Below are 14,073 nucleotides of genomic sequence, written 5' to 3'. Positions count from 1 at the left end.
ATAACTTTCCTTCCAAAGAGTAAGCGTCGTTTAATTTCATGGCTGCAATCACCATCTGCAGTGATTTTGGAGCCCCAAAAAATAAAGTCTGCCACTGTTTCCACTGTTTCCCCATCTATTTGCCATGAAGTGATGGGACCAGATGCCATGATCTTAGTTTTCTGAATGTTGAGTTTTAAGCCAATATTTTCACTCTCTTTCACTTTCATCAAGACGCTTTTTAGTTCTTCACTTTCTGCCATAAGGGTGGTATCATCTGCATATCTGAAGTTATTGATATTTCTCCCAGCAATCTTGATTTCAGCTTGTGCTTCATCCAGCCCAGTGTTTCTCCTGATGTACTCTGCATATAAGTTAAATAAGCAGGGTGACAATATACAGCCTTGACGTACTCCTTTTGCTATTTGGAACCAGTATGTTGTTCCATGTCCAGTTCTAACTGTTGCTTCCTGACCTGCATACAGGTTTCTTAAGAGGCAAGTCAGGTGGTCTGGTATTCCCATTTCTTTAAGAATTTTCCACAGTTTGTTGTGGTCCACACAGTCAAAGGCTTTGGCATAGTCAATAAAGCAGAAACAGACATTTTTCTGGAATTGTCTTGCTTTTTCCATGATCCAATGGATGTTGGCAATTTGATCTCTGGTTCCTCTGCCTTTTCTAAATCCACCTTGAACATCTGGAATTTCATGGTTCATGTACTGTTGAAGCCTGGCTTGGAGAATTTTGAGCATTATTTTACTAGCCTATGAGATGAGTGCAATTGTGTGGTAGTTTGAGCATTCTTTGGCACTGCCTTTCTTTGGGATTGGAATGAAAACTGACCTTTTCCAGTCCTGTGGCCACTGCTGAGTTTTCCGAATTTGCTGGCATATTGAGTGCAGCACTTTCACAGTATCATCTTTCAGGATTTGAAATAGGTCAACTGGAATTCCATCACCTCCACCAGCTTTGTTCGTAGTGATGCTTCCTAAGGCCCATTTGACTTCACATTCCAGGATGTCTGGCTCGAGGTTGGTAATTACACCATCGTGATTATCTGGGTCATGAAGATCTTTTTTGTACAGTTCTTCTGTGTATTCTCACCACCTCTTCTTAATATCTCTGCTTCTGTTAGGTCCATACCATTTCTGTCCTTTTTTTGAGCCCATCTTTGCATGAAATCTTCCCTTGGAATCTCTAATTTGGACTCTAATGTTCCCTTGGTATCTCTAATTTGGACTCTAAGTGGACTGCCTCAGGGGCAGAGGCTCTGGGTGCAGTAGACCAGGGTATGGCATAAGCCCTCCTGGAGGAGGTTGCCGTTAACCCCACCATAGAGCTGCCAGAACTTACATGGGACTGGGAAATGAACTCTTGGCAGGCACAAACAGAACCCTTGTGCACACCAGGACCGAGGAGAAAGGAGCAATGACCCCACAAGAGACTGACCCAGACTTGCCCGTGAGTGTCCAGGAGTCTCCAGCAGAGGCGTGGGTCGGCGGTGCCCTGCTGCAGAGCTGGGGGCACTGCGTGTAGCAGTGTGGGCATGGGACCTTTTGAAGGAGGTCGCCATTACCTTCATTACCTCCACCATAGTTTGAAGTGAAGTAAAGTGAAGTCGCTCAGTCATGTCCAAATCTTTGACACCCCATGGACTGTAGCCTACAAGGTGTCTCTGTCCATGGAATTTTCCAGGCAAGAATACTGGAGTGGGGCACTATTTCCTTCTCCAGGGGATCTTCCCAAGCCAGGGATCGAACCCGGGTTGCCCGCTTTGCAGACAGACGCTTTACCGTCTGAGCCACCAGGGAGGCCCCTAGTTTGGCCCCAGGTAAATAACAGGGAGGGAACACAGCCCCACCCATCAACAGAAAATTGGATTAAAGATTTACTGAACATGGCCCTGCCCATCAGAACAAAACAATTTCCCCTCAATCACTCTCTCCCATCAGGAAGCTTCCATAAGCCTCTTACCTTTCTCCATCAGAGGGCAGACAGACTGAAAACCATAATCACAGGAAACTAACCAATCTAATCACATGGACCACAGCCTTGTCTAACTCAATGAAACTATGAGCCATGCCATGTAGGGCCACCCAAGACGGACAGGTCACGGTGGAGAGTTCTGACAAAATGTGTTCCACTGGAGAAGGGAATGGCAAACCACTTCAGTATTCTTGCCTTGAGAACCCCATGAACAGTATGAAAAGGCAAAAAGATGGGTCACTGAAAGATGAACTCCCCAGGTTGGTAGGCGCCCAATATGCTACTGGAAATCAGTGGAGAAATAACTCCAGAAAGAATGAAAAGATGGAGCCAAAGCAAAAACAACACACTGCTGTGTATGTGACTGGTGATGGAAGTAAAGCCCGATGCTGTAAAGAGCAATATTGCGTAGGAACCTGGAATGTTAGGTCCATGAATCAAGGCAATTGGAAGTGGTCAAACAGGAGATAGCAAGAGTGAACATCAACATTCTAGGAATCAGCAAACTAAAATGGACTGGAATGGGTGAGTTTAACTCAGATGACCATTATATCTACTACTGTGGGCAAGAATCCCTTAGAAGAAATGGAGTAGCCATCATAGTCAACAAAAGAGTCCGAAATGCAGTACTTGGATGCAATCTCAAAAATGACAGAATGATCTCTGTTCGTTTTCAAGGCAAACCATTCAACACCACAGTAATCCAAGTCTATACCCCAACCAGTAATGATGAAGAAGCTGAAGCTGAATGGTTCTTTGAAGACTACAAGACCTTCTAGAATGAACACCTGAGAAAGATGTCCTTTTAATTAGAGGGGACTGGAATGCAAAAGTAGGAAGGCAAGAAACACCTGGAGTAACAGGCAAATTCGGTCTTGGAGTACAGAATGAAGGAAGGCAAAGGCTAATAGAGTTTTGCCAAGAGAATGCACTGGTCATAGCAAACACCCTCTTTCAACAACACAAGAGAAGACACTACACATGGACATCACCAGATGGTCAACACTGAAATCAGACTGATTATATTCTTTGCATTCAAAGATGGAGAAGCTCTATGCAGTCATCAAAAACAAGACTGGGAGCTGACTGTGGAACAGACCATGAACTCCATATTGCCAAATTCAGACTTAAATTGAAGAAAGTAGATGGCAACCCATTCCAGTGTTCTTGCCTGGAGAATCCTGTGGACGGAGGAGCCTGTTGGGCTGCTGTCCATGGGGTCACACAGAGTCGGATACGACTGAAGCGACTTAGCATGCATGCATGCACTGGAGAAGGAAATGGCAACCCACTCCAGTATTCTTGCTTGGAGAATCCCAGGGATGGAGGAGACTGGTGGGCTGCCGTCTATGGGGTTGCACAGAATCGGACATGACTGAATCGACTTAGCAGTAGTAACAGCAGCAGCAGGGAGAACCACTAGACTATTCAGGTATGACCTAAATCAAATCCCTTATAATTATACAGTGGAAGTGAGAAATAGTTTCAAGGGATTAGATCTGATAGATAGAGTGCCTGAAGAACTATGGATGGAGGTTCATGACACTGTACAAGAGGCAGGGATCAAGACCATCCCCAAGGAAAAGAAATGCAAAAAAGGCAAAATGGTTGTCTGAGGAGGCCTTTGTGTACAGCACATCTCAATTTGGAGTAGCCACATTTCAAGTGCTCGATAGCAACATATAGCTGGTGGTCACCATATTGGACAGCAGAGCTTATAAACTACCAATATTACTCACATGTTAACAAGTACCAATTACTTTTATTACTTCATTGTAGAACAATTAATAGCTATTAATTATTTGGTACTTACTATGTACCAACAAACTGGAAAATTCTTAAAGAAATGGCAATGCCAGACCACCTGACCTGTCTCCTGAGAAATATGTATGCAGGTCAAGAAGCAATAGTTAGAACAGAACATAAATAACATAACATATCAAAGTTTGCAGGGTGTCGGTAAAGCAGTGCTCAGAGGGAAATTTATAGCACTAAAAATGACTGTATTAAATACTATGAAAGGTCTCAAATCTTAAGGTCAGAAAGAACTATCAAGGTTATCTAATCTTCAGAACTCTAAGTTTTGAAGCCCCTTATGGCACCCTCTCAAGTGGTGGTGTACTTAGCCTCATTTCAGGGAACACCTCTTATAAACACAATGTGCCATCTTTGACTGCTCTGGTCTCAGCCTTCCTTTGCCAACAGGGCAGGTATTTGTTACCTTTGAGCCTGAAGCTGAATACACAACCTTCTTTGCTTCATCCACACGAAGGCTCCAGGTCTGAGATTCAGTGGGATCTTTTGAACCTTCATCCCAAATGGTGAATTTCTCCTGGCCAGACAGTAAGTCCCACAAGCGCAAGGTCTGGTCTTTCGAGGCAGAGACGGCATGTGTCCCTTGGGCAAACACTTCCACACACCTCACCTCTCCTGCAACAGACCAAGGTGGAGGAGAGCACATTAGCTGGGAACATTTCGACCTTCTGACTACTAAAACATCTATGGGCTTGGAAATCCCTGGTTTACCAAAGAAGAGATGTACAGATTAGAACACGTCTGAATTACAAATAATGGAATGTGGGGACTTTTCTGGTGGTCCAGAGGTTACGGGTTTGCCTGCTAACGCAGGGGACACAGGTTTGATCCCTGGTCCAGGAGGATTCCACATGTGGCGGAGCAACTCAGCCTGTGAGTCGCAACTCCTCACTCTAGAGCCCGTGAGCGGCAACTACCGAGTCCTGGCACCACAGCTCCTGAGGCCTGTGTGCCTTCAGGCCCGTGCTCTGCCGTAAGAGTAGCCCCCGCTCACCGCAACAAGAGGAAACGCCTGCACAGCGACGAAGACCCAGTACAGCCAAAAATAAATGCATGCACACGTGAACACATCAGAAACCATAACGGAATGTGGCGAAGCTAAACTGAATGAAACAACTGGTTGGGATTAAATCATTTGCCCAAATGTTGACTCGCTACTAAACAGATCATTAAAATGTATAAAAGTTCATCATCTAGGGAGTATTTAAAGTTAATAAACTAACAAAAAAACCGAAGTGAGATTATAGAAAATGTCATACTCGTGGAGAGATATTTTTCTAGGAAAAAACATGAAATCTGGAAGACATAAAGGGGAAAAATTGACCGATTGGATTGCATAAAAATGTAAAACTTCAGAAGGATAAACTTGAAAGATATCACACACTGGGAGAAAATATTTGCAGTCCATAACAGATAAGTGAAGACCCTCCCTAATAAACAAATAGTTCTTACAAATAAGCAAGAAAAATGCAAATAACCTACTCACAAACGGGACAAAGAATATAAACAAGAAATTTACAGAAACAGTACAAGTGAACAATAAGCATTTGAAAGTGATACTCAACCTCACTAGTAACCACAAAAATCCATCATGAAATACCAGTACTATTATTATCCATTGTATTGGCAAAAATTTGATGGATTGCTTGCTGGAGTGCTGGCAGAGATACAAGAAATCAGTTATTCTTATACCCCACTAATGAGAGTATGCTGCTGCTAAGTCGCTTCAGTCGTGTCCAACTCTGTGCGACCCCAAAGACCGCAGCCCACCAGGCTCCCCCGTCCCTGGGATTCTCCAGGCAAGAACAATGGAGTGGGTTGCCATTTCCTTCTCCAATTAGAGTATAAGTTGATAAAAAAACTTGCAAAGATGTAACTTGGTGACATTTTTTTAAAGTTAAAATGTGCAACCTCTTGGTTTTGATAATATACTATAGTTGTACAAGGCATTGCTAGTCTGGGAAGGTGTATAAAAGTACATGGGAACTCTTTGTACTATTTCAAAAGTTTTTCTGAGTCTATAGATTTTTTTTAGTACAAGAAGCTAAGAAAAAGAGAGAAAACATGAAAAATGTGCATACGATTTGACTAAGAAATCCCACTTCTAGAAATGGTGTCTTACAGAAATAATAGCATAAGTGTGTGAAGATGGATAAGGACTTTAATTGCAATATTGTCTAAATAAAACAAACAAAAAAAAAAACTGAGGACTTTCCTGGTGGCCCAGTGGCTAAGACTCCGATCTCCCAAAACTGGGGGCTCGGGTTCAATCAATCCCTGGTCAGAGAATTAGACTCCACATGCTAAAAATTCCACCCAGTGCAGTCAAATAAATTAATGTATATTTTTAATGTTCAAAATGGATGGGGGGGGTACCCTGAGGGCACAGAAGCCATTCTAATTTTTATTAAAGAAAACACCCAAAGGGAAAAACACGTGCAGTCACACACACTGAAGTCGATCGGGTTCTGGGATCTCTCAGGTGTGGGGGGATTTAAAGGGCTGATCCAGCCCCAAAGCTTCAGGGTCCTGGTTAATCTGTCTCCAAAAGAGAACCTCGTTTCAAGGTTTTTTCTTGTTTAATCTTTCCTCTTTAACAGCAGCCTGAAAGAAGATAATTCTCTTTTTCCACTAGAAATATAAAACTGAAAAGCCCATCCTGGAACTCCCCTGGTGGTCTGTGGCTAAGACTCCATGCTCCCAGTGCAGGGGGCCAGGATTCGATCCCTTGTCCAGGAACCAGATCCCACATGCTGCAATGAAGGTCAAAGATCTTGTGTGCCTCAACTGAGACCCGACGCAGCAAAATAAAGAAATTAACAAATAAATATTTAAAAAACCAAAAACAACCTATGAAAAGAGAGTTGGTTAAATAATATGGTGTGTGTTAATTGCTCAGTCACGTCCGACTTTTTGGGACCCCATGGACTGTAGCCCACCAGGCTCCTCAGTCCATAGAATTCTCCAGGCAAGAGTACTGGAGGGGATAGTCATTCCCTTCTTCAGGAGATCTTCCCCACCTAGAGATCAAAGCCAGGTCTCCTGCACTGCAGGCAGATTCTTTACCATCTGAGCTACCAGGGAAGCCCAAATAATATGGTACACCCATATAAAGAATATTATGCAAGAATTAAAAATAATAAGAAGGAAGGAGATATATATATATGCCCTGGAGAAGGAAATGGCAACCCACAACAGTATTCTTGCTGGGAAAATGCCATGGACTGACCACACACACACACACACATATATACATATATGCACTGACCTGACCATAATAGTCATTATTACTACAATAGCCAATATTTACTGAGTGCTTTCTATGTGCCAAGCATAGCTGTTAACATGCATTAAACTCCTTTAATCTCATAACAACTCTTTGAGATAATATTATTATCACATTGGGCTTCCCTTGTGACTCAGGTGGTAAAGAATCCACCTGCAATGCGAGAGACCTTGGTTCAATTCCTAGGTCAGGAAGATCCACTGGAGAAGGGGATGGCTACCCACTCCAGTATTCTGGCCTGGAGAATTCCATGGACTGCATAGTCCATGGTGTCAAAAAGAGTTGGGCATGACTGAGTGACTTTCACTTTCATATTGTATAGATGGGGAAACTGAGTCATAGCCTAGGATGGTAACTTATGCAAAGCCACATGGCTAATAAGTAACTGAGCCAGGATCTCAGCCAGGAGCCCAGACTCTCAATCTCTACAAAACATTGATACAATCTATTGGGCTTCCTTGGTGGCTCAGATGGTAAAGAATCTGCCTGGAGACCTGGGTTCGATCCCTGGGCCAGGAAGATTCCCCTGGAGAAGGGAAAGGCAACCCACTCCAGTATTCTTGCCTGGAGAATTCCATGAGCAGAGAAGCCTGGTGGGCTACAGTCCATGGGGTTGCAAAGAGTCAGACACGACTGAGAGACTAATACACGTACATTGTGACAAAAGCAAGCTGCAGCCCAGTGTATAAAACAGCACGATGTGATTTTTGACAGGAGCTCAAAAGACAGAGCTATGTCTGCATAAGCCTAGAGAAAAAATTGCTAATGGCATATAACAGAGTGTGTGCACTGATCACTTTTGGGGGAACACTGAAGGATCGAGGGACAGTAAAGGAAGGGCATTTTGTTTTAGAATTCACATGTCACCAGTATTTGGAGTGATTTTTATTACTTGAGATTGGGGTAGTTTTCAACCAGAGTTTTTATAAATAATAACACTTTATAATACTTCCCATACATAGGCCAGTATATTGCTGTTAAAATGAATTAGTGGACCCCCTTGGTTGTCTAGTGGTTAAGAATCCACCTGCCAGTGCAGAAAACATGAGTTCAGTCCCTGGTCGAGGAAGACTCCACGTGTCACAGAGCAACTGAGTCCACACGCCACAGCTACTGAAGCCCTCGCGCCCTAGAACCTGTGCTCTCCAACAAGAGACGCCACTGCAGTGAAGAGCCTGCATATCGCAATGTGGATTAGCCCCTGATCACTACAGCTAGAGAAAGCCCATGAGCAGCAACAAAGACCCAGCACAGCCAAAAAGAAAATGAATAAAAATGAGCTAGAGATATATACATGATATAAAAAGAGGCAAAAAAAAAAACAGTTTGCGCAAGTTTATGTGTCTATATATAACCATATATATCACACAGATATAATAACCAAGAAGAGAGATAAGAGTAGAGTGTTGTGAAATATTTAGAAAATGATGAGTTTTGAGTATTTATTACCTTGTTTTAATAGAATTGATTAATTGTATGTTTCTATAATCTAACATTTAAGAATGGCTGTTTGAACATAGGGAACAGACTAGTGACTGCCAAAGAAGAGAAGGAGTAGGGAAGGGATGGCGGAGAAAGCAATGGCACCCCACTCCAGTACTCTTGCCTAGAGAATCACATGGGCGGAGGAGCCTGGTGGGCTGCAGTCCATGGGGTCGCTAAGAGTCAGACATGACTGAGTGACTTCACTTTCACTTTTCACTTTCACGCATTGGAGAAGGCAATGGCAACCCACTCCAGTGTTCTTGCCTGGAGAATCCCAGGGATGGGGGAGCCTGGTGGGCTGCCGTCTATGGGGTCGCACAGAGTCGGACACGACTGAAGCGACTTAGCAGTAGCAGCAGCAGGGAAGGGATGGACTGGGAGTTTGGGATTAGTAGATGCCAACTGTTTACATACAGAATGGATAAACAACAAGGTCCTACTGTAGAGCATAGAAAACAATTTTCAATTTCCTGGGATAAACCACAATGGAAAAGAATGTAAACAAGAACACATATATGTGTATAACTGAGTCACTCTGCTGTACAGCAGAAATTAACACAACTTTGTAAACCAACTATACTTCAATAAAAAAAAATTTTTTAAGAAAAAGAATGACCACCTCTCCTAATTCTTGAAAATTTCACAGTTGACTCTCAGAAGCCAGAACAAAAGACCTCTAGCACCCTACCATGTGATGGGAAACTTTTACTTTTCCTATTACTTAGGTCTACAGTGTTTTCAGGGCTTTCCTCATGGCTCAGATGGTAAAGAATCTTCCTGCAATGCAGGAGACCCGGGTTCGATCCCTGGGTTGGGAAGATACCCTGGAGAAGAGAATGGCAATCCACTCCAGTATTCTGGCCTGGAGAATTCCATGGACAGAAGAGCCTTGTGGGGCTACAGTCTGTGGGGTAGCAAAATGCTGGACATGACTGAACAACTAACACACACACACAGTGTTTTTGTTTTTTTTTTTCAGTAAATTGATTACTGAGTTTTTCTGATTACAAATAATAAGAGTTTGAAGACTTTAAAAAATGAATCAAGGTCGCCATGAGTCAGCTACTGTACAGAGATTGAATCATCCTCTGGAAAAATAGCCATCCTGATGAAAATAATAAAATAAAGAGACTCATTTGTCAATACTCTATCAGTACGTACTCCACTGCAACCCCTTAGACAAAAAGAATAAAATTCAAGTATCTAATGCTGAGAACTTTGGGGTTAGGGAGTGTTTTAATCTGTTGCAGCCTGTTTGGAAAGCAATATGATGACACTTCTCAAAACCTATAGGAATGTTCATACCTTCCAAGTCAAGAGTGCCACTCACTGGAAATATTAAACAGAATGAAAAAAATACTGACCAAGAGTTAAAACAGATTCATCCCAGTATCATCCAAATAGAAGATAACTAGAAATAGCCTGAGTGAAGTGAGTGAGTGAAGTTGCTCAGTCGTGTCCGACTCTTTGCGACCCCACGGACTGTAGCCTAACCAGGTTCCTCCGTCCATGGGATTTTCCAGGCAAGAATACCGCAGTGGGTTGCCATTTCCTTTTCCAGGAGATCTTCCAGACCCAGGGATCAAACCCAGGTCTCCCATATTGTAGGCAGACGCTTTACCGTCTGAGCCACCAGGGAAGATCCAAAAAAAAAAAAAAAAAAGCCTAAATAGCCACAAAATGTTTAAATAATTTTAAACATTTAACAAACTCTGGAATATGATCTATTAAGATAAATGAAATATTTTTAGTGCATTTAAACAGTATAAAGATGACAATACAATGAATCAGAGTAGCATTATTCACAACAGCCCCAAATTGGGAACAGTGTAAATGTCCTTCAAGTGACGAATGGTTGAAAACCTGTCGCTTGCATACAAGGGAATACGATTCAGCAATGCAAGCGAACAAACTATCTATGCTTGTAACGATACAAATGAACTGCGCACGTGTTAAGTGGCGAGAAAGAAAACTGACGCACAAGATGGCATAGTATACAATTTCACGTATAAGAAATGTCCCAAAAGCACAAATCTACAGCCTCAGAAAGCACATGAGTACTTGCCACGGGGCTGGAGCGCCCACTCACACTGTGTGTCAGTCGCTCAGTCGTGCCCGACTCTTCGCGACCCCATGGACTGTCGCCCCATCAGGCCTCTCTGTCCATGGGATTCTACTGGGGTGGGGTGCCATTCCCTTTTCCAGGGGATCTTCCTGACCTGGGGATTAAACCCAGGTCTCTCGCATTGCAGGCAGACTCTACCGTTTGAGCCACCGGGGAAGTGTCCACTTACAGAGGTGAGCTAAATAAGCTATTGTTTGAAGCTACTGTGTTTGGGGTGATCTTGATTTTGCATTTTCCTTTTTCGTATTCTTTTCCATCATGGTTTATCACAGGACACTGAATATAGTTCCTATGCTATAGAATAGAATCTTGCTGTTTATCCTTTCTCTACACACACGTTTGCATCTCCTCACCCCAAACTCCCGTCCAGCCCTTTCCCAGCCCCCACCCTTGGCAACCACGTCTGTTCTCTTTGCTGTGAGTCTGTTTCTGTTTTGTATATAAGTTCATTTGTATCATATTTTAGATTCTACATATGACTGATACAATACAGAATTTGTCTTTTTTCTGACTTAGTGTGATAATCTCTAGGTCCATGTGTGTAGCTGCAAATGGCATTATTTCATTCTTTTTGTGGCTAATATTCATATATATTGTATATATTACATCTTTATCTATTAATCCATTGATGGTTGCTTCCAAGTGTTGGCTATTTTAAATACTGCTGCTATGAACATAGGGAGGCAGGTATCTTTTCAAATTATGGTACAGATATATGCCCAGGTATAGGATTCCTGGATCATACGGCAACAATCTTTAGTTTTTTGAGGAACCTCCTTACTATTCTCCATAGTGGCTGTTCTGATTCGCATTCTTGTTTGGGGTGTTTTGTTACATGGCTGTAGCTAGCTGATGCAGGAACAAAGACCACAGTTTTTATACAGAGAAGTGAATTGGTGGTAAATGGACCCTGAAAACTGGCTGATCACTGCAGGACTCTAGGAGGAGCCTGATCGTCGGCCCCATTTTCCAAGCCTCACCTGTGTGTCCAGGAAGGATGTGGATCACCTGCTGTTCCTCCATGTCCCACACAGCCACCATGCCCTCCTGCGTGCCAACCAGCAGCAGCTTCTCCTCCAGGCTCCATGCCATGGCAGTGATGCCTGCAGCCACACAGAAACAAGAGCTCATGGGTCTGAGTTCTCAGCCATGAAATACTCCCCCACTTCGCAGATAAGGAAATTGAGGCACAGAATCAGTTCCTTGTCCAGAGTCACACATCTAGAAGTGGCAGAGCTGGGATTTTAAAACTAGCACTGTCAGACGCCAGATGCAGACTCTGAGCTGCTCTGAGGCAGGAAGATGGGCTAAACCACTGTTCAGTCATAAGTGTCTCTAGTTCAGCGATTCCTACCCAGGGGTGATTCTGTGCCACACGCCCAGGGCACACTGGGAAATGTCTGGAGAAATTTCTGGTCATTACAACTGGGGTGTCCACGTGCTCAGTCACTCAGTTGTGTCCGACTCTGTCCCCATGGACTGTGGCCCACCAGGCTCCTCTGTCCATGGGATTCTCCAGGCAAGAATACTGGAGTGGGTAGCCATTCCCTTTCCCAGGGGAATCTTCCCAACCCAGGGGTCAAACCCGCTTCTCTTGTGTCTCCTGTATTGATTGGCAGGCGGGTTCTTTACTGCTGAGCCACCAGGAAAGCCAAGATGGTGGGGGAGGTGTTAAAGTCAGAGTCCAGGTCTGAGAATCCAGGATTGTATTTCCACCTCACTGGGACAGGATATGAGGGGGTGGGATTTTTCTCTTCTTTCCTTATTTTTTTATTTTTATTTTTTAAATTTGTGATCACTCACGAGCTGTGTCACCTTGGAAATGAAAACTCAAACTTTTCATCTTAAAAACAAAGCAACTGGGAATTCCCTGGGGGCCCAGTGGTTAGGACTCCACACTTTCATTGCCGAGGATGCAGGTTCCATCCCTGGTTAGGAAACTAAGATCCTGCAAGCCACATGGTACATCCATAAATAAATAAAAATGAAGAAACTGAAGCCCAGAGTGGGTAGGAAGCTTCCCAACCTCAACATGTCGTGTGTGTGTATGTGTTAAATTGTTTCAGTGGTGTCCGACTCTTTGCGACCCTGTGGACTATAGCCCACCAGGCTTCTCCGTCCGTGGGATTCTCCAGGCAAGAATACTGGAGTGGATTCCCATGTTCTCCTCCAGGGGATCTTCCTGACCCAGGGATCAAACCCACGTTTCTTATGTCTCCTGCACTGGCAGGCAGATTCTTTACCACCAGCACCACCGGGCGACATGACTAGAGCTCATGCAACTGGCACAGTGGGTCTGAAACACAAGACATTTTCCTACTGAGATGAGAAAAACCAAAAAACTTGTGCGCTGTGACTGCCTTTCCTTATGCTTGGACAGATCTCACCAATCAATCACCACGCTCTGTGATCGGCCGCACCCCTTACAGTAGCCATTCTATTGATATCACACTTCTTTTTGTAATAAAATCCACAGCCCACAGGTTTCATTGAGTATGTAGCTACCCAGACTAAGAGCATATTTCCCAGGCTCCCTTATAATCAAAGATGGCCATGTTCTCTCCAGTGAAACAGGAGCAAAAGTAACAAGTTCTGCTTCAAGGTTGTGTCCTCGAAGGGAAGGGGACTGCCGTCTACTTCTTCCCTCTTCCCCGGCTGGAATGCCGCTGTGATGGCAAGGGCTGGAGCAGCCATTTTGGGCCATTAAATGCAAACCTCACGTTGAAAATGGCAGAGCAAAAAGTTTGAAAATGTCTGAGTCCCTGACAACCTGGAGACACCATATTACCTTTATTTATGCATGGACCGTTGTGTGTGAGACAAATGAAGTTCTTTTTTATTTCAGCCATTGCTATGTTGGCTTTTGTTACAGCATCAGAATCAGTATCGTAATAAATGTACATTCTTTCCTGTTAGACTCAGTCTTATAATCCTTCTCAACACAGTATTCTGGTAGCTGTCCCTAAATCATTTTTTTTTCCATGCATTGTATCAAGTGTCTCTTAGAATTTCTCTTTTTGAAGCTCTGTGCCTTGAGAGTGTAGCTTTCCCTACAAGTTATAATGGCTGGTATTTGAACAACAAGCCATTTGTGTTCAGTAGCCTCATGATTACTGTGAAGCTGTGGGTGGGCAGATAAAGGGCTGCATGCGTGGTGGTGGGCTGCCAGGTAAGTGGACAGGTAGATGACTGGCTGCATGAGTGGGTTAGTGAACGGATGGGTATTAGAAGGGTAGATGAATTTGATAGGTGGGTGGGTGAGTTGATGAATGGCTGAGTGTCTGGATGGGAGGAGGAGTATTTGAGCAAATAGAAGGTGGCAATTTGGGGAAAATGAAAGGTAAGTGGTGTGGATAGAATGGTGAAAGGAAGGATGACTATTGGAAATATGGACAAC

The 14,073-nt window shown here is 43.6% G+C and overlaps 1 protein-coding gene across 1 annotated transcript in view; it reads right to left on the bottom strand.

Annotated features, from left to right (window-relative positions):
- NWD1 (NACHT and WD repeat domain containing 1) overlaps positions 1-14,073 on the bottom strand; it is an 82,317-nt gene that overhangs the window by 23,677 nt on the left and 44,567 nt on the right. The window contains 2 exon segments of the mRNA XM_070374790.1: positions 4,187-4,395; positions 11,657-11,779. Of these exon segments, the coding sequence (XP_070230891.1) occupies positions 4,187-4,395; positions 11,657-11,779 (332 nt within the window).

This window comes from Bos mutus, chromosome 7 (assembly GCF_027580195.1).
Source record: "Bos mutus isolate GX-2022 chromosome 7, NWIPB_WYAK_1.1, whole genome shotgun sequence".
Lineage (NCBI taxonomy): Eukaryota > Metazoa > Chordata > Mammalia > Artiodactyla > Bovidae > Bos > Bos mutus.
This window is presented reverse-complemented; position numbering and strand designations above follow the sequence as displayed.